Source organism: Sturnira hondurensis, unplaced genomic scaffold (genome assembly GCF_014824575.4).
Source record: "Sturnira hondurensis isolate 20B ecotype Veracruz unplaced genomic scaffold, ASM1482457v3 Scaffold0021632, whole genome shotgun sequence".
Classification (NCBI taxonomy): Eukaryota; Metazoa; Chordata; class Mammalia; order Chiroptera; family Phyllostomidae; genus Sturnira; species Sturnira hondurensis.
The window spans coordinates 4529708-4551467 of NW_028094263.1; the positions used below are offsets into that span (position 1 = coordinate 4529708).

The following is a 21760-nucleotide window of genomic DNA, read 5'->3' on the forward strand; positions in this document are numbered from 1 at the left end:
TTGATACACTGTATTTAATACAATACTTAACATTTTGTATTCTCATTTTGTCAGTACCCTAAATAATGTCCTGGAAACAATACCTCACATGATAGAGGATCCTATCCAGTATCATTTATTACATTTAGTTGTCATCTTTAATCTGAAATAGTTCCGTAATCTTTCTTTGTCTTCCATAACTTTTATATTTTGAATACTCAGTAGGTTCAGATTATGAGTTTTTGGCTGGAATATTCACTCCATAAGTGTTCAAGTATCACATTTGTATTAACATGAACCCTGTTTGCCTCTTACCGATGTTGTTAACTTTGCTCACTCGGTTGTCTTTCCTCCCACTGAATAGTTACTAGTTTTCTGTTTGTTATTAATAAGTAATTTATGGAGAAAAATTTGGAGACTAAATATGTCAATATAGTTTTTGAAAGGTCTTTTCAAAATGATAAAAGTGTTTAAGCATGCCCTGGCTGGTATAGCTCAGTGGATTGAGTGTGGGCCTGTGAACCAAAGGATCGCAGTTCGATTCCCAGTTGGGGTGCATGCCTGGGTTGCAGGCTAGTTCCCAGTGGGGGACGCACGAGAAGCAGCTATACATTGATATTTTTCTCCCTCTCTCCTTCTCCCTCTAAAAATAAATAAATAAAATCTTTTTTTTAAGTGTTTAAGCATAATGTATTTGTGAAAGTCCTGTTGAAACTGATCCTGGCTGATGACAGTAAACTTTTTTTACAAATAGTGCCAAGAGGGCTCTAGTATAGTTACACTATAAGAACTGCTGAAGCCCTGGCTGGTATAGCTCAGTGGATTGAGCTCGGGCCTGCGAACCACACCATCGAGGTTCGATTCCCAGTCAGGGCACATGCCTGGGTTGCAGGCCAGTTCCCAGCGGGGACTCACGAGAGGCAACCATACATTGATATTTCTCTCCTTCTCTCCTTCCCTTGCCCTCTAAGGATAAATAAATAAATAAATCTTAAAAAAAAAAAAAAAAAAAGAACTGCTGAGCATCCTTGTTAAATGAAGCATGGGTTTTTTAGCCTTTAGTTATATTCTTAATTTACAGTGGAATATATAGAAAAGTGCTCTTCTTTTCTATGCTTATATATAGACTGCCATTTATAGTTGGCAAGGATTTGATCTGCTGGCAAATTTAAATTCTTTATAGTGTCTAATTTTGCTGCAAGAAATATATTTTCTGTTATGAAACTCAGACACTGCAGTTTTGGGCTGATTTACAACATGGTGTATATACTATAAAAGTTTATATACATACCATAAAAGTTTATTGAAACACACTTTAATTAGGCTTCAGGGATTTCTCTTCTGACCTCTCAATTTTACTCTTTCTAGATGCATCCTTGGGGAACTGTTTACAAAGAAGCCTATATTTCAAGCCAATCTGGAACTGGCTCAGCTGGAACTGATCAGGTACAACTGTGCATGTACTCTGTACCTAGGTGTGATAGTCACATCCTCTGATTTCTAACACTTTTCAGCCATTCTACTAAATAATTTTATGTTCCTTTTGTCCAAGTAAGTTTCTCTTTACTCAGTCAGGTTTACCATGTATTTTGCATTGTGCTCTATATAAAGAAGTTGTATTCCACCTACTTTTAAGTCTTACTGTGCATGTTTTTTATTCTTCATAATATAAGCATGTCTTTTTAGTTATTTCATTCTTAGGTTAGGGTAAGATCACATTTATTCAGCACACATTTATTGAGCTTGTTTTGTAACAAATTTTTTTCTCTGTTAAACTTGAGGATTCAGAGATAAATAAAGTAGGTCCCTACCTTCAAAGAGCTCAGAGTTTAGTAAGTGATACAACATGTATGCAGATAATTATAAAATAGAACCTGTAATAGAGGGTTTCAGAAAGGCTTGGGGTCGAAGTGGAATTTGGGTTGTTTTATTCAATAAGATTAGGGGAAAGAGTATAGCCAGCTAATGTAGACTTTTTAAAAGCTAGTGTATAACTCATTATTTGTTATGCAGTAAACTCAATTTTCCATCAAAATTTTTAGCCTTAGGCTCTCTTTTGCGATTTTTTTCTGTAAAGATATTACAGGGCCAGCTCAGCCATTGGTAATTAACACTAACTGAACTGAACAAAAGTGGTAATGAAAACCCCTGAGAAGAATTAAAAACATGTTTTACAAAACCAAATACTTACATCATTTAAAACTATTGTGCCACTATTTTCTCTTCATTATCTTGTAAGCGGTTCTTACTGTCCTAATCCTCTGTCCTTAAAGCAGTGAGGTCAGGTTTTTCTTTCTGCATGCCGTAATTTAATAAGCTTTCAGGATGTAATCCTTTCTGCTTCTAGAGTCTCCAGAATTCATGATGCTGACATACTCACTTTTGTATTTCTGCTCTCTGCTTTGTTTTCAGTCGACTCTGTGGTAGCCCTTGTCCAGCTGTGTGGCCTGATGTTATCAAGCTGCCCTACTTCAATACCATGAAACCGAAGAAGCAATATAGAAGGCGTCTACGAGAAGAATTCTCTTTGTGAGTTTGACAAAAATATACACCTAATTTCTGTGTTTGACTGGTCTTTGATTTGCACTTGGCCTTTTCCTGGCCTAGGGAGTTAGTGTTGTCCCAATTTATTATGGCAACACACCATAGGAAAACACTTTATTTTTAAACGAAGTTCTGTCACAGCCCTTTTGTAGTTTTCTTTTTTGAAGGCTTTAACTGATAGAAAACCATTTTATTTTAAACAATATATGTATTTTTTCATAGTCTTTTTGATCTTTCCAAGACAGAAAGAGAATATAATTGTTGGCTTCATATTTTCTGCCTGTGTTATAGCACTTCTTAAATCCTCTGTGGAAGAAAAAACCTCCTTGCTTATTTAGCCAGCTTCCAACCCCTTTCCACAGTTTTTCATGGAACTGGAAATTCGAAGACCTTTGATGCAAGGTTACAGGTTTAAGAACTGCGGGCTCATTGTGAACTTGTTTTCTCTCCCTTCCTTTCCACAGCATTCCTTCAGCAGCACTGGATTTACTGGACCACATGCTGACATTAGATCCCAGCAAACGTTGCACAGCTGAACAGACCCTACAGAGTGACTTCCTTAAAGATGTTGACCTCAGCAAAATGGATCCTCCAGAGTAAGTGCTGGTGTTCCTGTAGTGACCCCAAACCTCTCTTCTCCTGGGCCTAGGAGATGATAAATTGAAAATAATTGATCTTTAAGAGGAACTGCAGATGGGGAGGTATCCACAAATAGTATTATGATTAATATGATATTTTATTCCTTAATTTTTTAAAAAAATAAGGAATAGATTTAGATATAATATTTCTTCTAATTTGACTCAAACTATCTTCTTTTGTTCCTGTATGCCCAGTATATTGCCCTTAGAACCTCTTTGAAGGTATTCCTTTGAGTTTTTCCTTTTTTTTTTTTTTAGAATTTATTTATTTTTTAGGGAGGGAGAAAGAGAAGGAGAGAAACATCCATGTGGAGACATAACATTGATTGGTTGCCTCTTGCACATCTCCAGCTGGGCCCCAAAACGCAGGCATGTGCCCAGACTGAGAATCCAACTGGCAACCTTTTGGTTCGCAGCCGGCACTCAATCCACTGAGCCACATCAGCCAGGGCTAGTTTTTGCTCTTAATTATTCCATCTACCTGAATCCCCTATGTCTATGATGACCGTGTATATTCCACACTTTTAGGGACAGTCCTAATTTTAAATAGTTTGTATCACTGTTAGATCCCATGTCTTGAATTTCGAGTAGAAAATGTGGTCTTTGAATGTGTATCTCTTTCATCAGACTTTTATGAATTTTCTGTATTCTCTAAGATCCTTAGAGTTAAACACTCAAAGCTCACATTCTGACAAATAAAAAATCTTTTTTTTAATGGTATAGATTTCTTTTTTTTTTAAGATTTTTTAAAATTTATATTTAGAGAGAAAGGAAGGGAGGGAGGGAGGGAAACATCAGTGTGTGGTTGCCTCTCGTGTGCCCCCAAGTGGGGACTTGGCCTGCAACCCAGGCATGTGCCCTGACTGGGAATTGAACCAGCGACACTTTGGTTCACAGCCCGCGCTCAATCCACTGAGCTACGCCAGCCAGAGCTAAAAAATCTTTTATATTTGAATTTATCACTGACAGCATTGTAGCTTTCATTAGACTTTTTGGTCATTTTTTTTCTAATAGAAAGACTGTGTCTTAAAGAAATGAATAGGATGTTAGTACAGGAATAGGTTGTAACTACAAATCTGATTGTTCCAAAGAAATTTATTGCACTAGAATTTTGATATATCGAATGTGGCTTGAAATACATAAAGATTTTTACTGAAATTTGGGAGCTCTTATAATAGATTTTTGGCTATAATAATCTTTGTTAGGAAGATTTGACCCATTTGGGACTGTTTGCATTATCATGGGAAAACCTGAAAATATATATATATTAAAATATTCTCATAAACCCCACAAATGAAAATATCCACTCATGGAAATTCAGTGGGCAGAAAGAAGAACGAACCAGTTTTTGGTCTGGTTCACGGACCAAATGACACATAAATGGATTTTACACAGAGGGTGTTTAATCATGATGTGCTTATGTTGTTCCAAGATTTAAATCACTACTTTGCCTGGACTTTTTGTAGCCATTAACAAGCCGTCATCTCTGTGCTACTTATTCTCAACTGAAACTTGACCAGTAACATTCTTCTTGTTATACCAACCAAAAACAGTTATAAGACAACTATTTGTCTGCATGTGGGCATTTATATAGGAGGTGTGTCTCTGGTTATTAGCAGGAACCTTATTTCTCACTGTAGAAATCCTTTGGGCTTTTTGACTTTTATTTCCTCAGACTATTGTATACCATGATTCTTTTTATACTGCTGCTATTTATTTACTAACTTCTCTGTTTATTTTTGTTTTCTTTACCCTTTCTATTTCCCATTGCTCTTTGCCTTCCTATGTTAATACCTCGTTCTTCTGTTCACTCACTTCCACATTCCCACACATATTTCCCCTTTGCTTTGTCTTTTTTCAGCCTCCCCCACTGGCAGGATTGCCATGAATTATGGAGTAAGAAACGGCGACGGCAGCGACAAAGTGGTGTTGTGGTAGAAGAGCCACCTCCGTCCAAAACCTCTCGAAAAGAAACTACCTCAGGGACAAGTGCTGAGCCTGTGAAGAACAGCAGTCCAGCACCACCTCCGCCTGCTCCTGGCAAGGTGGAGCCTGGGGCTGGGGATGCAGTAGGTCAGTGCTGGGATAGAGACTTCGTGCCTTTTAAAAGCACATTTTGTCATTTTGAAGATGAAGTGCAAGGATGTGTGTATTTTAATTTTTAGCCACTGAGGCACTTATAAAGAGGTTGGTGTTTTCATCTTATGGAAAAGGAGAAAAACCAAATTTTGTGTATATCATCCAAAAAGCCTACAATAGATTATTTTCCATTTCTTTTTTTTAAGATTTTATTTATTTATCTTTAGAGGGGAAGGGAAGGAGAAAGGAAGAGAAATATCAATGTATGCTTGCCTTTAGTGCGTCCCCTGCTGGGAACTGGCCTGCAACCCAGGCATGTGCCCTGACTGGGAATCGAACCACGATGCTCTGGTTTGCAGGCCCGCGCTCAATCCACTGAGCTACAGCAGCCAGGGCCTATTTCCCATTTCTGAAATAAGGAATACTATATCTTGCCCTGGCTGGTGTAGCTCAGTGGATTGAGCGCAGGCCTGCGAATAAAAGGATCGTGGTTCAATTCCCAGTCAGGGCACATGCCTGGGTTGCAGGCCAGTCCCCAGCAGGGAATGTACGAGAGGCAATCATACATTGATATTTCTCTCCCTCTCTCCTTCCCTTCTCCTCTAAAGATAAGTAAATAAAATAAAAAAAGGAATACTATATCTTCATTAGATATGTGGCATAAATCAGTAAATTAGGTAAGCCAAATTCAAGTTAAGATCCGTTCATCCATGGAGCTCTAACACACGTATCTTGGAGACCTGTATATGTTAGATTTGACAAGACCTTCTTAGAATCCAATCATGTTAAATCGCATTTGCTAAATGTAGACTGTTACCTGATCTAAATATATCCAAAACTGTATAATAATGAACAGTTATAACAAAGTAGTTCTGTGGTACCACCAGTTTTTCTGAACTACAGATATTTTTTCCTTGGTTCACTTTGCCTTCCCTGTCCACCTACAACAGTGGTTTTCAATGCTGGCTGCATGTAAGAATCATCCAGAAAGCTTTAAAAATAAACACATCTGAGCAATTGCCAGATCTCTAGGGATGAGGCCTGAAGCCTAGTAATTCTGATATACAGTAAGGGTAGAAAATCACTGACCTTCAAAAACAAGGGTGAAATGAAATAAGTTTTACTTACAATACAGAGATGTTTGAGGTATTCCATGTATTATTAAGCAGTAATATAAAGAATAACAAAGTGTGTCTTGATGGTTCGAAGCATGAAAAATGAGACATTCAAAATAAAATGTTGTTCACTAGATGTTATAAGTTGCTATTGTCAGCTGAAGAAAGCAAAAATTCTTTGCCCTGCCTTATCCTCTTATATTGGTTTCACTCTCCCCACAGGCCTCGGTGACATCACACAACAATTGAATCAAAGTGAATTGGCAGTGTTATTGAACCTGCTACAGAGCCAAACTGACCTAAGCATCCCTCAAATGGCGCAGCTGCTTAATATCCACTCCAACCCTGAGATACAGCAGCAGCTGGAGGCCCTGAACCAATCTCTCAATGCCCTAACGGAAGCCACTTCCCAGCAGCAGGACTCGGAGCCCATGGCCCCAGAGGAATCTTTGAAGGAGGCACCCCCTGCTCCAGTGGTCCAGCCATCAGCAGAACAGAAGACCCCTGAAGCTTCAAGCACACCAGCTGACATGCAGAATATGTTGGCAGTTCTCTTGAGTCAACTGATGAAAACCCAGGAGCCAGCAGGCAACCTGGAGGAAAACAACAGTGACAAGAACAGTGGGCCACAGGGGCCCCGAAGAACTCCCACAATGCCACAGGAGGAGGCAGCAGGTAAACAGACCGGTCATGAATCTCATTGAGCTCAGGTGCTGTTGATCCTCTTAAAAAGTTTCTTTAATATTTCCTTTTTCACATCAATGGCCTCGGTTTCAGTTTTTCTGTAACCTAGTCTACAGGAGAACATACCAACAAGTGATGCATTTCTTGCCTGGCTTCTTTTATTTAAGTCTCAAAGCTTCTCAAAGCACCTTTCATATACTGATTGTTTTTCTGTTTCCTAGGAGGTAGGTAAGTAAAGCCCCTCTGTTCTAACCCACAGAAACCACATCCGTAGCTAGTGATGCATTTGAACCACTGTGTGTGTAGTGGCCAACTAATACTCACACTTGAAAATCTGCCTTCAAACAAACCATCATGAGATTGTACAAATAGTAAATGTTACTCTAGTGCAGTGGATGCTGGATACCAGAGTCTTGTCTGAAAGGTACATTCAAGAAAACCCTAATAAAATATCACTGCTAATCTCCTGAAAACTAATCTGGGAATATTTCTAAGTAAATAATTAACACTATACATTTCCTTTTCAAAAACTAATAGCATATAAAAATGATTCCTTTAAAAGCTGTGTTCCTGAAAGAGACAATTGAGTGGATTTTAGATTAGGAAATGAGCATATATAAAGAAAAACTGAAAAAAAGGAAATATGTTATACTTTGATCTTACATGACCACAGCATGCAGTTTATTAGAAGGAAAAGAAGTTTTTTTCTAATCAATTCTGATTCACAGTTTGTTTGCAAAATTTTATCTAAAAAGTGTTTTCAGCTTCTTGGAAATTTTCACTGTCCATGAAGACCTCATGAATTGGGGAATGAGAAGAAGTACAAGGGTTGAAGAGATTCACTAACCTTCAACTTCAGGGTTCTGCATTCACATTTTATATGGGATGTTGCAGAAAGTATATGCCTTATTTTCACTGGTATAGGGTCAAAATATAAGCTATTTTTCATATGCAAAGCTCATTAAAACTGGAAGATAACATAAATGAAATTAACCCCTGTACTTTACAAATAGGAAAAATGCAATGCAGGGAATTTAAATTAGCCTACCTATGGTCCCACTGCTGGAACCATATTATTGGCAGAACCAGAACTTAGAATTTGTGTACCTTCTTAATTGTGTTTCTTAATTCACTTTGCTATCCTGTCATCTGATTCCAGTTGTTTTTTTAAGAGACTCGAAAACATGGAATAAGAAAAAATTAATTTAGAATTAAAGCAAGCCTCTTTGTATCATCTCATACCCACCTTCCATGTTCTTCAAAAAAAATTAGCTATAATCAAAATACCTGAAAGAAGTGGTTCAAATTAAATAATACAGTGATTGAAAGAAATTCTCTTAATAATTGAGCCAACAAGCTATCGGCTAAATGATGAAATGAACTAAAATTAAGACCTCGCTTATAGCCAAAAATTATTGAGTTTACTGTTCAGAGGAGAGTAAAATGCCACTTCTGATTATTACACTCACCCCTGGGTTAACCAGTTGGTGTTTCCTATGTCTCTCATGTTTGTCCCCTGCTGCCTCTCTTAAGGCCATCATTTTACTGTTTATTACCTCTTCCACCAGAGGGCAGACTGAATAAACCAGAGAAGGTGAAAATCTGTCACATTGGCTATTGTTTAGCTTCTCTGTACTTGTTGGGAAAAGGTTATGGTTGACATCTGATGAGTCAAATAAAGTTTTTAAGTTATTTGTACATTTCATTAATATCGCCCTCCATTAGTACAGACTGTTAAGGATTGGTAATATTGTTAACACTTTAAATCTTAGTATGGTTTTTAATGTGATCTTCATTTTTAATTCCTTTAAAAAGTTTTATTAACCTTGAATAGTTTTTACAATCCATCTGCTTTTGCTATTTGAAATAGTTTTTATCTTCTCATAAATGTGAAATTGAGCTCAAGAATTAGTTCTGTTGAAACAACTAGGCTAGTTACATAAAAGACAGAATTTAAATTTGAAAAGTAGTAAACCTAGAAAAGTGTAAGTTTAGTTTTGAGAGCTTTTGCAGTTGGGCAGTTTTTAAATTGTCTGCCCCCAGTGTTAAAAACAACAGCAGTCTGATGTTCCATTTCATGTATTGTCCAAAAAATACTTTTAAAAATAACTGGTACTATGATGTTTTTATGTAGTGAGATATGTAGCATTGACATTTAAAAGTTTTGAAATCGATAGATGTTTGTAGTCCAGTTAGCTCTCCTTTTTCAGGATGCCTACTTTTCAGGTTATGAGTTTTTCATAGCTAATTTTTTGTCCTTAAATTTATTTTTTTCCTACCACCTAGTCAACCAGCCAGTCTGTCAACAGGTTACTTAGGTACTATTAATAGGGTAACCAACTTAACCCTGTACAGTCCTGGTTTTAAAAGTGAGAGTTGGCAATTTGGGAACCCTCCCAGCGGTCCTGGGTAAATTGGGATCATTGGTTGTCCTACGTATATATATTACATATAGCACCTGACCTCATCCTTCCACTGCATACCCTGACAGTTTTGTGGTGTTTTCGTAGTGCTTCCATCTGCACACTAAAGAAATACATACTTACTTTATTGATTATATTTGCAAAATATAATTGTGGTAAATATGCTACCTAAATAATAACTAAAAACCGCTTTTTTGCTTTTTTGAGTAGTAACTCTATACCACTAGCTCAGACAAAAAGAATTGACTATATGGACATTTCAAAATGTTTCCATAAGGAAAAAAAATCCACTGTTTGGAAGATATCCCAAAACATTAAGCGTTTTCTTCCGTGGGGTGACTTCCAACTCTAAATGCACTGCTTTAACTCAACTTGGTTTTATATGTTCTCAGACTCATGCCATTTTACATCTCTACTCTGCTGTCTTGGAAGTAGTTCATTTTCAGACAATGATTGGCATGCTTGGGCAAAATAAGCTAGCAGTTGCAGGGCAAAGTCTGAGGAGTGGTTCAAATAAGACAAAGGTCTTTGGAAATTCAGAGTGTAGTATCAGTTTAATGCATTTCTGAATATTTGGTTCTTATCACTGTCTCCAAGATAAATGGATGTTAACAGTCCACTCTGCATGATATTGCTACAATAATTTTTGTCATAGCATGGAAAAAATGCAGGAGATTGGGAAACAAAATAGAAAATTATTATAGATAATCACTTCAGTCTTTGTAATTACTGTAACACAGGAAGCTGAATGACAGTGGTGGTTAACATTCCTTTCTTTGGAATGTGGTTATGGGGAGAGGGACTGAACTTTGGAGAAGCGAGTGTACATGATGGTAATGAAAGGTTTTTTGGTTTGTTTTTTTTTAAAATTTATTTCATCTCTCCTGTATGTTCTTTAAGTTCTATTTCAGGTATTAACCTTATATTATTAAACATTCTGTAAAATGTATTAGTTGAGTCCATGCAAGGTCTCCTATTGTACAGCAAGATTATGTCCTAGAAATGTGACTGTAGTATGTGTATTGTTCCCTCTCTTCTTCCTTTCTATTTTACTTTCATTAATGTTTTGATTCAACAGCAAAAAGGGGCAGGAGGCTGCCAACAGCCTACATATTAGAACAGTTCCTTAAGGAAGGAAATGGAGGAAATCTCAGACAAAAATCAGAACAATATTTGAAACGTGATCTTTTTACACCAGCTGTTAGATCCAGAATACAACTGTTTTGCTATTAATCACTTGATTTTATTTATAAATTGACATTTCCTGATCCCAAGATTTTATTCTCTATATATTTTGGTTACTTGTATTGATATGTATATGTTGGGCAGTATGTGTGTGTGTGTGTGTGTGTTTGTGTTTATAATCACATGTGATTTTTAAGATGGTGTTTAAAAGAAGTAACCCTTCCACAGCATGTCCTCCTCACATTCTTCCACCAGAGAAGAGGCCCCCTGAGCCCCCTGGACCTCCACCGCCGCCACCTCCACCCCCTCTGGTTGAAGGCGATCTTTCCGGCGCCCCCCAGGAGTTGAACCCAGCTGTGACAGCCGCCTTGCTGCAACTTTTATCCCAGCCTGAAGCAGAGCCTTCTGGCCACCTGCCACATGAGCACCAGGCCATGAGACCAATGGAATACTCCACCCGACCCCATCCCAACAGGACATATGGAAACACTGATGGGCCTGAAACAGGGTTCAGTGCCACTGACACTGATGAACGCAACTCTGGTCCAGCTGTGACAGAATCCTTGGCCCAGACCCTGGTGAAGAACAGGACCTTCTCAGGCTCTGTGAGCCACCTTGGGGAGTCCAGCAGTTACCAGGGTACAGGGTCAGTGCAGTTTCCAGGGGACCAGGACCTCCGTTTTGCCAGGGTCCCCTTAGCAATACACTCAGTGGTCGGGCAACCATTCCTGAAGGCTGAGGGAAGCAGCAACTCTGTGGCACATGCAGAGACCAAATTGCAAAACTATGGGGAGCTGGGGCCAGGAACCAGTGGAGCCAGCAGCTCAGGAGCAGGCCTTAACTGGGGGGCCCCAGCTCAGTCTTCTGCTTATGGAAAACTCTATCGGGGTCCTACAAGAGTCCCGCCAAGAGGGGGAAGAGGGAGAGGAGTTCCTTACTAAGCCAGAGACTTCAGTGTCCTGAAAGATACGTTCCCTGTCCATCTTCCATCCAGTCCTCTGAACCTTTAATGAAATCATTTGCCAGAGTGAGGTAATCATCTGCATTTGGCTACTTCAAAGCTATCCATTGTATTCCTTGCTCACTTGCTACTAAGCAGGCGACTTCCAAAATAATGATGTTGGCACCAGTTCCCCCTAGATGGGTTATAGTCAGAACATTTACTTCAACTCTACCTAGTAGATGCAAGTAGAGAATTTGGAGAGGGCCATTAAATTGACAAGTAAATGCTTTATTAGTTCCATTGCCTGCACGTCTTTGAGCAGAAGAAAAAGAAAAGTTTCAGTTTTGAGATGGCTCAGGAGAGACTCTCTTTAGGTTTTAAAAGTTTGGGGGTTTTTTTAATAGTTTTTTTCTTTTCAATTTAGTGTTTTGTTTTGTTTTATATTTTAAAGAGAATAGTGTTCACAAAATTTGAGCTGCTCTTAGGCTTTTGCTGTAAGGGAAAAAGTGATTGGCTGATTTAAATAAATGTTTCCTTCCTCTCTACCACCTCACATTTTTGCTTTCAAGTAAACTCTTTTTTCCCCCATTGAGCATCTTAAACATTCTTTTTTTCCAAATAAATTACTCATCCTTAAAATTTGTTCTGCTTTGGCAAAAGACATGCCCTCACTCCCTGCATATGAAGCAGGCTGTAGAAAGTGGCATTCTTGGGCAAGTAGGCAGAATTTACCCCATCTTTTCCCTTTTTTACCCCAACTATAGAGTTTGTCTTTTTCTGTGTCTCTTTTTGAGACATTTGTTTGGAAAAAATTAATTGTTGAGATGCCCAAGAACCTGGGATAATTCTTTACCTTTTTTGAAATAAAGGAAAGGAAATTCAAACTCCTATATTGTTCTCTGTAACTCTTCAATTCTGAATTTTTTTTTAACCATGCTCTGATGGTGAAGTTGATTTATAAATGCAGACAGCCTAGGCCATTGCTGCTGAGCTGGGGTTAGAGATGATGCCTTCATACTTAGAGGGCTAGTAAGAGCAGTTAGTATACTGTTTACACATATATTTTTATGTCAAAAAAAACCTTTTGAAACAGCATTGTAATACTGTCAAAATGAAAAAAATCCTGAAAATACATGGAAATGTAACTTAGTTTAGGGTGGGTATTTTTCTGAAGATATATCAATACCCAAGACCTTATTAAAAATAATCTTAAAAGAGCAGACCATGAGAAAGAATAGTATTGACATACACATATCTCAGCATGTGTATCCCACCAGATCTTCTAGAATTTTCCTCTGGAGAGATTTGGTTTTGGTAAAGAGGGTTAAATTATGATTTCATGGCAAGAGTTTTTCTTTATTATAAACAGGAAATGGAAAAGGGAGAGGCTTCAGGGTGGGATAACTTGGGAGACTTCTCATTCTGGCTTCCATTACTCTGTGAGTACCAGCATATAATGTGTTTAAAAACATGCACATTCATATAAATTCTCCACACAGGCTTAGACATTTGTGAAACATAGCTTAGCTCCCTTTTTTACAAAGAAAAGGCAAATGTGCTTCAGCATCTTGAAGAATAGTTTTCAGAACTAAAGTGAAGTTTCATGTTTTAATGCCAAATTCTTATATTAAAAAATTAAAGACTACTTGTAAGAGAAAGATGCACTAATAAAAAACTTTAGAGAAATGAAAGAAGAACCCTCTTCAGATATTTACATGAAGACTATTTTTCCCTATCACTGAAATTGGTAGATTTATGGTGTGTGTATTTCTTTATCATTCTCTGGGTTTTGGTCTGGTCTTTCCCTCAAGGCCAAACATAGATTAGAAAGAACCTTCCAGCCATTTTTGGCATGGATGAGTTTTTATACCAGTGTCCAATTAGCTTTGCTAGGCTCACTGACATGGTATTGGTAAATTGCATTAAAGTTCATCTAAACCTTTTGTCTGTTGACTTTTTAGTCCTCAGATGTGGCCCTTTGTATTTTAGAATATTTGAATTTAAGGCATTGGGCCGCACTCCCATTTTTGATTAGAGAACTCAAAAGTATCCAATGGAAAAGAATTGGTTTCCCATCAAATATGTATAAAAATTTCTCTATATTCTAATTATATTTTGGTTATCATCAGTCATCAATAATGTTTTTCCCTTCCCACCTCTTATTTTTAATTATGCCAAATATTCTAAATAATATCCTTAAGGCTCCATTCACCCATCCCTGCTACTAGGGAAGGGGGTGAGTGTATGTATGTATGTATGTATGTGTGTGCATGATTCCATCTCACCCCCAGCCCCCATTTTGGGAGTCTAACCTTAAAAGGAAAAAGAAAAAAATGTTTGGTAATTTTGACTGTTCTAAAAACAGAGGAAAAAAGAAACTCACTTAAGTATCCTGGAATCTGTGTGGAGGAAGAAAAGGTATTTGTTAATTTTTCAGCTGTGTTTCTATAAACGTGATGGAAGTAAAGGTTCAGCAGAATTTCAGTTTGACTATTAGAAAACTGCAAGTTCAGATAATTATATTCAAAAGTCGTTTTATTTTTAAGTATTGTACCCTCGGAGATATTAAGTCCATTAAACACACTATTTTGAACAGATGAGAAATCTGATTCGGTTCATGAATGAGAGGCAAAACTGGTTTGACCATGGTTATTTTTGTGGTTTTGAAAACAGTTTTTCTTGACCCAGTTTTCTTAGTTTTTTTTCTTCAACTCTCCATAAGGATTTGAAAATGACATCAGATCTGTATGTCTAAAAGCAGGGCGGTTAGCACAAGTTTGTAAGTAGGACTTATGTTAGCTTATGCCATAGACATCACCCAACCATGTGTGTGTGTGTGTGTATATATATACATATATATACAATATGCATATACAGTTACAGTTCTAAAATGGTTATTAGTAGGCTTTGAGAGAGAATGCTACATCAGAAAAGTGTCAGTTGCCACCACACTTTCCTTGATTTAGGTTCCTGACACTGTATTCCTCTCTCCTGTTTTTGCCCCCCATCGGGTGTACCTTGTCTATGTACAGATATTTTGTAATATATTACTTTTTTTTCAGTTTATAAGAATGGAAAGTGGAGATTGGAAAATTAAATATTTCCTGTTACTATACCAGTTTTGCTCCATTGCATTTACTTCTTAATCTGTACCCTCTGAGCAAATCCTATTAGTATAAAAGGCATTTTTCCCTCCATTTTATCATAGGGGTTCTTTGTTTCAGAATTGCTATAGATACATTAACTACCAAAAAAAGTTCTCAGGGTTTAAAGAGGTGCTTCAAAACACTAGACTAGGAACGAGAGAATTTTAAAAGTTGAGGGAAACCATAAAATGTGATTTTTTTAAAAGTAGAAGACAGTTACACAAATAATGATAGTCCCAGGCCATCAAAAGAGTTGAGCTTTCATGTACCCTGACTCCTCCTGAAAGGAGAGGTAAGTGGGTTTGAGCTCACCTGTCGTCAAGGGAAGTTGGTAAGAAGGTGTTTAGACCAAAGAATAGTCTTGAGAACCAGCACCACCACCACTACCACCACCACCAGCTCTGACCAGTTCCTGAGTTACCATGAGTAAGGTCAGCATGGGAATCGTGTTCCAGCTGTGTTGAGACTTCCCGAGACATTGGCAGTCCAGGAAGTGAGTCCAAGTTGTTTATAAGGCTAAAATTCCTATTATCAAAAATCTTTACTACCTCCACCTGAGGAGCTAATTGCGTTTCCTTCTCTTCCATGGTTTAGCACACTGAGAACTAATTTTTTTTTTTTTGTAGTATGGTCTGCATTTCTGCTAGTTGTGATGTAAGTAGGCAGAGAGGAAATAAAACTCATCAGGAGACAGGAAGAGAGGAGATAGGTATCAGGAAGTTATAAACGGGGTGAGCAATTATCCAAAGTTAAGGGGTACAGCAGAACAAGGAAATTAGGAAAAAGTTGAATTTTCAAAAACTGGTGGTGACAAGGGTTGCCCACTTGTTTTTGAGACCCCGAAGGTTAAGTATCATGTTCCCTTGCCTGTGGGCTGTCACGTGTTTATCCAGGAGAATGGAGAGCTCAAGATTGTTTATATTCCTGGAGTCCTGTGTTCTTGGTTAACCTCCAGAGAAAAGGAATTGGTTTTCAACCTATATATTCGAAGTTCATGACTAAGAGTGTGATCTTCAACCTGTTAGAGAATATTGTTTCCACTCTATAGCAATGGCTATCTTTTCAATTTGGGGCCTAAATGCTGAGGACCTAACTAACCGGACTTTTTTCCCTCTTTTCACACCTAAGGCTATTTCTAACTAGAAACCATACAGTTCAGTACTAATTTATTAGGCACCATCATTTCCCAAATAGGCATCCTTAACTGTATGGTAAGGTTAATGCCTCAAGGACGTTAGTTAATGTTCTTGGTGATAAACTGGGATTTCCATTGTTATTAAAAATTGCCCCATAGCTTGACTGTGTTTTAGATACTGACTTCTGTATTCACAACTTAGTCAACTGAAGGGCTAGGTGGAGTGGAAATGGAGAGTTGCTCGAGTAAATACTCAACCATTCCAAGGCAGAGATGGAACTGCTAAGTTTTCTCATTATCCTGAGAGGCAAGGTGAGCATTCCTGGACACTTAGTTTAATTTTACTCTCCTGGTGTAGCATTTTTTACAGGCTTAGGAATACTCCAAGCCAGAGTTGAGACTTTGGGGGAAGTATGACACCTGAAGGAATTACAAGGCTACTTTACCACTTCTCACCATATGCAGCTGTCTCCCCACCACCTGTTCACCTTCTTTTCATTTACTGTTTTTCTTTTGTCTCCCTCCTCACTGCCTAACATGCCTCAGGCCTTACCAGAGGTATTGATTGCTTAACCTGGAGAGGTATTCAGAGTGATTGTTACTATGCAGTTTTGAAGGGTAGCCAGAAGCAATTCAGAAGACAAAGGTCTCTCTTCCAGATCCTCAATTTACGGGGCGAAAGGTGAAGGAGAAAGCGAAATAACCATATTTTCTTACTGCTAAGAGCTATGAAAGGAGCTTTTAATTTATGGTGTGTGGGGTACAAGAGACTCTACTAGTCTAGGGAAGACAGAACCTCAACCTTCACTCCATCCTCTTCGCTCATCCTGAGACTGTTGCTTTTGCCGATGACATTTCTAAGCTCAGTTGCTAATGGTGTCTGTGGGAAGTAAAAGTTTGGTGAGGAGAGGGCCCTGCTATCTCTCCATAAGAAAGCAGATGAGGGCTGCCTTGATGCTGTGATGATTAATCACCAGGGTGCCAAAAACACTTGGGCACCTGGATTGTCTCTCTATTCTCTATTTCAAAAATTAGTGGTCCAAGGTTGAGAGAAAGAGGCTGATACAAAGTTAGTCCTCAGGACTCTAAATGATGGGTTGTTAGCGAACCTTTCTCAATACATAGCCCTCAGCCACAGCATACTTCTCTGGAGTCAGAGGGTATAACTGTGATGTAAATTAGCTGAGACATAGGTTCCCTAGGACCTAGAATTAGATGGATTTTTGGATGTTTTGTTATGCCATGGTTGTAAACTGAAGGAATGGTTGATTGCTCTGAAGGAATGAAGGGCATTTTATCCAAGCCAACCATCCCTGAGGAGGCAGCATGGAGAGAGACCTTAAAAAGGCTGCAATGTCACAGTCACAGCTAAGTGAAGAACAAAGCCTTGGTCTTGGAGGAGGGTGTCTTTTCCTCTTGGAGGAGGGCTGTCTCCAGGAGAGGGTCCTCACTCCTGTGTCTCAGAACTACACTTGGTGAGGATCGTCTCATAGGGAGGGAGCCCTCTCCACCAAAGTGAATGCAGTTTTGAATGCTTTTGGTTCTGGAGAAAAGAGGCTGAATTCAGAGACAAAGCTGAGGAGCAGCCTGATCCCTTTCATAAATTCAGGAACTTCTGGGTTTGGCCTTATACCAGTATCTGCCATTTTGGTTAGGGGGCCAAAGGTCTCGTTTAAAGGAAGCAAGTGAGATGGAAAGAAGGCAGAACTAGATCAGTCTGCTGGCTGAGCTGTCAAAAGACAGTGTATAATTGCTTATAAAGAGCAGATAGGACTATAGTGGAAGAAAAAATTATGGTTGGGCTAGTGAAATTTCAGGGTTAATGCCTTCAAGGTTCACAATTCATTTGGGGGAGGCACCATATTAAAGCATCATTGTAACAGTAGTGTTATCTTTGTGGTTGGAGGTTGGGCCTAAAACCCTTAGTCTGGGGGATGTTGTGAAGACATTTTCACTAGGGAAGCTAGATTATATTAAGCAAATAACTTATGTAGGGACATTTTGCTTAGTACTGCTATTATCTCCATAGTTCAAGCGAGTAATTCAGGAACAAGGAAGGAGTGATATGGATGCATCACATTAAAAAGTTATTTTTATTTTTGGAGTTTTAAAACTCCTGCAAGTGGTTTTAATGTCATTTAGGTCAACCTGGAAACATGTCATTCCTCTCCCTTTCATTTTAGATCCAAGTGAAGGCAGTGTGTGGGAGAGCAAACTCACCAGAATGTTAGAGCTACAAAAGGACATTACTTTATTGAGTGCCATTTCTAGCCAGTGGCTCACTGGGGTGGGGTGGGAACAGGCCCAGAAAGAAGCCTAAGGTTTGGGGAGGAAGAAGGGAGAGCCAGCAGAAACTAACACTGCCAGGAAATTGCTATGTGTCAGGTACTCTGCTGAGCACTTTGCCTTTATTCCCTTGATTCATACGCACCTGAGGTTAAGGGATGGAAGAGTTAAAAGAGAAATTCATCTTACTATCCTCAGCATATGTAGGAGAGAAGGGGGAGGGGCAGATAACTTCTTCCTATCTAACCACATAGGGCTAAACCAGAGGAAGTGAAGAGTGAGGTTTGAGAGTGAGGTTAATTTAAGGAAATACTCACTAAATAGTTGAAAGAGACTCTTGAATAACTTCTCTATTCCTAAGGACCTTCCCCAAAAATGCGATGGTCAAAAGTAGGCTAGAGGCAGGGCTGGTAGGGAACAGTATTACTAGTGGCTCTGGGGTTGATTTGCATTCTAGAAAGTCAGGTCATGACCTGAGAGGATAGGATTGATCTTAGAAACAGGGAGCAAAATGGGGCTTCTCATCCTAAGGGGTCTTCAAAGAAAATAGTGCTTATATACTAGGATTCAAGGAGGTAACCACATTCTTTAGGTGCTTGTGCTTGTTTGTTTGTTTTGCAATGCACTTTGAAGTCATGAAACAATTTGTAATTCTGGAAAGACTCCGTGCCAAGTTCAGTATTGGCAGGGGCAGGTGACAACTTGAAAATTGACACTGAGAATGAAGACTGTGCTCCCTGTAGTCGTTGGGTGTACCCCAAGAGTTATACCATGAGGGCTGCTTCAGTGGGGTGGAAGAAATGTCTTTAGCTGAGTCATGTCCTGAATACAGGGCATCTTTGGGGGTGAGATTATGGAGGGTCTAGGATGAGATAAGTCTCACACCTGAGTGGGAAGTAGGGAATTAGTATTTATTAAGTCGAGTTATTAAAAAAAATTAGTAGCCCTGGCTGGTGTAGCTCAGTGGATTGAACTTGGGCTGCGAACCATAGGGTCACCGGTTCGATTCCCAGTCAAGGTACATGCTTGGGTTGCAGGCCAGGTCCCCAGTGGGACCCACATGAGAGGCAACCACACACTGATGTTTCTCTCCCTCCCTTCCCCTCTATCTAAAATAAATCAATAAAACCTTTTTTAAAAATTAGTAGTAGGGGAGCCAAAGTAAAGGGATAATTAGGAAAAAATGGAGTTAACCAGGAAAGATTCTTTGAAGGTAATGAAGATAATGAACATGGAGCAGAAGAGAGGAAGGTGCTTAGAGGGGAAACATGGAAAAAAAGGTTTATGTGTGTTTTGTGCAGAGAGCTATGAATGGACTTGTCTGGGTGGTACAGGGAAGGAATACCAGGAAATGAAGTCAGAAGGGCAGCCTTATTGACCTAATGAGGCATTTGAATTTAATTTGATAAGTAGTAACAGCAGAGCATGATGAATATGGTGAATATGGTGCTGAAGACACTTGCAGCTGTACTGGGTGAAGGAGGCAGGAAAGTTTGCCTAGAATGGTATCATTTTTCTGGTTCAGTGGGAAGCCCTGAGGACCTGCGCTAGAGTAAGACTGGAATGAGAAGAAAGGACGTGGGTTCATAGGAACTAGCAAAGCTTGATGGTAGTCTGAGTGTGAGGAGAGGGATACAAGACAGCCTGAAGATGGTGACCCCAGGCCATATTGATGCTGTCCGTGATGAGGAGAGCTTGGAAAGTGGTAGCTGCTTTGTTTTTAAGAAGCAGGAAGTGTTTATTAACTCCTTGATGGGATGTGTCTTTGTTCAGTGCTGCAGAGTGTAGGGGGTGCACTCCCCCTGGAAGACAGTTGTGCATGTGGTGTGTACCTAGATGTTCGCCTGCACTCTGTCCTGTTCAGGATGGAAGCCAGGTAAAAGTGATCATTGCTGGGGCGTGCCCATAGTCTCGGAGAGTGCTAACCCACTCTGCACCTGGGAAAGAGAAGAGTGGTTTTGTTTGTTTGTTTCAGTTTCCTCCCCTTTAACGCTTTGAAAATGGGATATGACTAGCCTGTGGCAGCACGTGCCTGTGGATGCACAATTCTCTGGCTTGATTCTTGGAAGGCCTTTTTCTGTCCCTCCCTGGGGGTCATTTGTATCTCTAGTTCCTGCTCCCAGAGCCATAAAGTGGGAGCCCCCATTTATTAATTGGGTTGGGACTGGGGAGGGGGTCGGCGGGGGACTCTTTAGTGTGGCAGGCGGGGGTCTTCCCGAATGAGCCCATTAGCCAGCCCCAATGGCAGCTGAAACGGGGCCGCAGCCAAGTCCTCTCCGTTTCAAAAACCCTCCATCGCCTGCAGCAGATCAGAACAAGGCCTGCGGGAGCCCTTAGCTTCTGATTGCAGCTGTGAGGAAGGACAAAACAATTTATAGGAAGCCAAGTAGCTCCTGTCTCAGTGTCTCTCCCTCTCTGACTTTAGGGAGGGAGAAGACTGGGATGTGGTGTGTGCTCCCACCATAGCTTCTTACAAGGCATCTATAGGCCTAAAGAAGGAGAGAACAGGAGTGAACTTATATGCGTTGGTTGGACATGTATGTCGCTGTTCTGAATGTGTTTACACACATGTCCACGCACAGTTGTATTGGAGAAGCAACCACTACTTATCTGGGGCTCTCCAGGGCAAAGCCAAATGTGTGCTCAGACTCCTGAACAGTCTAGGGGGTGTGTGTTGTGGGGGGGCATGCTTATCATACTCTTTTCTGCCCATTATACCTGCCTTGTCTCCTCTCTGCTTTATCAAGATTCAGGGTTAGAGTTAAATCACTGTCTTAATATCTTTTCTTAGTAATAGAAGGAGTCTGCCATTTAAAAGAAGTCCTCCTGAATCACTTGTTTTCCCCTTATTTAAGCCAGAATGAAAAAGGCAGGCATCTGTAGAGGAGCTTCTTACTGCCTTGACCCAGAGAGAAGGTGCCAAGGGCAGGAATGTCTCACTTCCTGATGGAAAGACACTTGTGTCTTCTCCCTTACGGAATTATAGACTAGAAAGGGACCCTAGAGATCACCCAACTCAACCACTCAGGTAACAGAACAGGAAACTGAGGCTTAGGGAAGGGAAGGGCCTTGCCCACAGTTTCACAGTAAGGTTGTGGCAGCCCTCCAAGACTAGGATCCAAGTGGCCAGAATGTTAACCAGAGGCTTAATCTGAGTATAGAGACCCCAAACTTTAAGATCAGCAACTCCTGAGAGCCCTTGAGCTTCCTTAGAAAAGGAAGGCAGGGCTATGAGATTTTGAGAGGGGGAGAGAGAGATTGAGGGAGAAAAGTAAACATGAAAACAATTGTAAAAAAAAACCTGAGAAGAAGCTTTATATATGTGTACCTCAAAGATTAACTTTTTAATAACATGCAAATTAGTGTAATTTTTATTTAGACTCAAGGGTTCTGGTTTATTGGGAAGCAAGTAGCAGCCATGGCCAAAGACCCTAATGCCCTCAGAGTTACTTCCAAGTTCAAGGAGCACTTCACCACCATCTCTGGGGGTTGGTTGGAGAGCCAGGAAAGACCCTCTGAGGCCATTGAGGAATTTACCCTAAACCTCAATTCAGGCTTTTTTACATTACAATACAGCTATATTGAAAAGCAAAATCAGAAGGA

At 39.6% G+C, this 21760-nt stretch overlaps 1 protein-coding gene across 7 annotated transcripts in view; it reads left to right on the top strand.

The window, feature by feature from the left end:
* The window catches only part of CDK12 (cyclin dependent kinase 12), a 62811-nt gene that overhangs the window by 33733 nt on the left and 7318 nt on the right, over positions 1-21760 (top strand). For 3 of the 7 annotated variants that reach the window (XM_037033451.1, XM_037033452.1, XM_037033455.1), the window contains 6 exons: positions 1348-1425; positions 2392-2508; positions 2988-3119; positions 5023-5234; positions 6578-7030; positions 10876-11679. In XM_037033451.1, the coding sequence (XP_036889346.1) occupies positions 1348-1425; positions 2392-2508; positions 2988-3119; positions 5023-5234; positions 6578-7030; positions 10876-11588 (1705 nt within the window). In that variant the 3' untranslated portion in view covers positions 11589-11679. Of the gene's footprint in view, positions 1-1347; positions 1426-2391; positions 2509-2987; positions 3120-5022; positions 5235-6577; positions 7031-10875; positions 13532-21760 lie in introns of those variants that run through there. The other 4 variants (XM_037033454.1, XM_037033456.1, XM_037033453.1 and 1 more) reach the window with 3 other exon arrangements.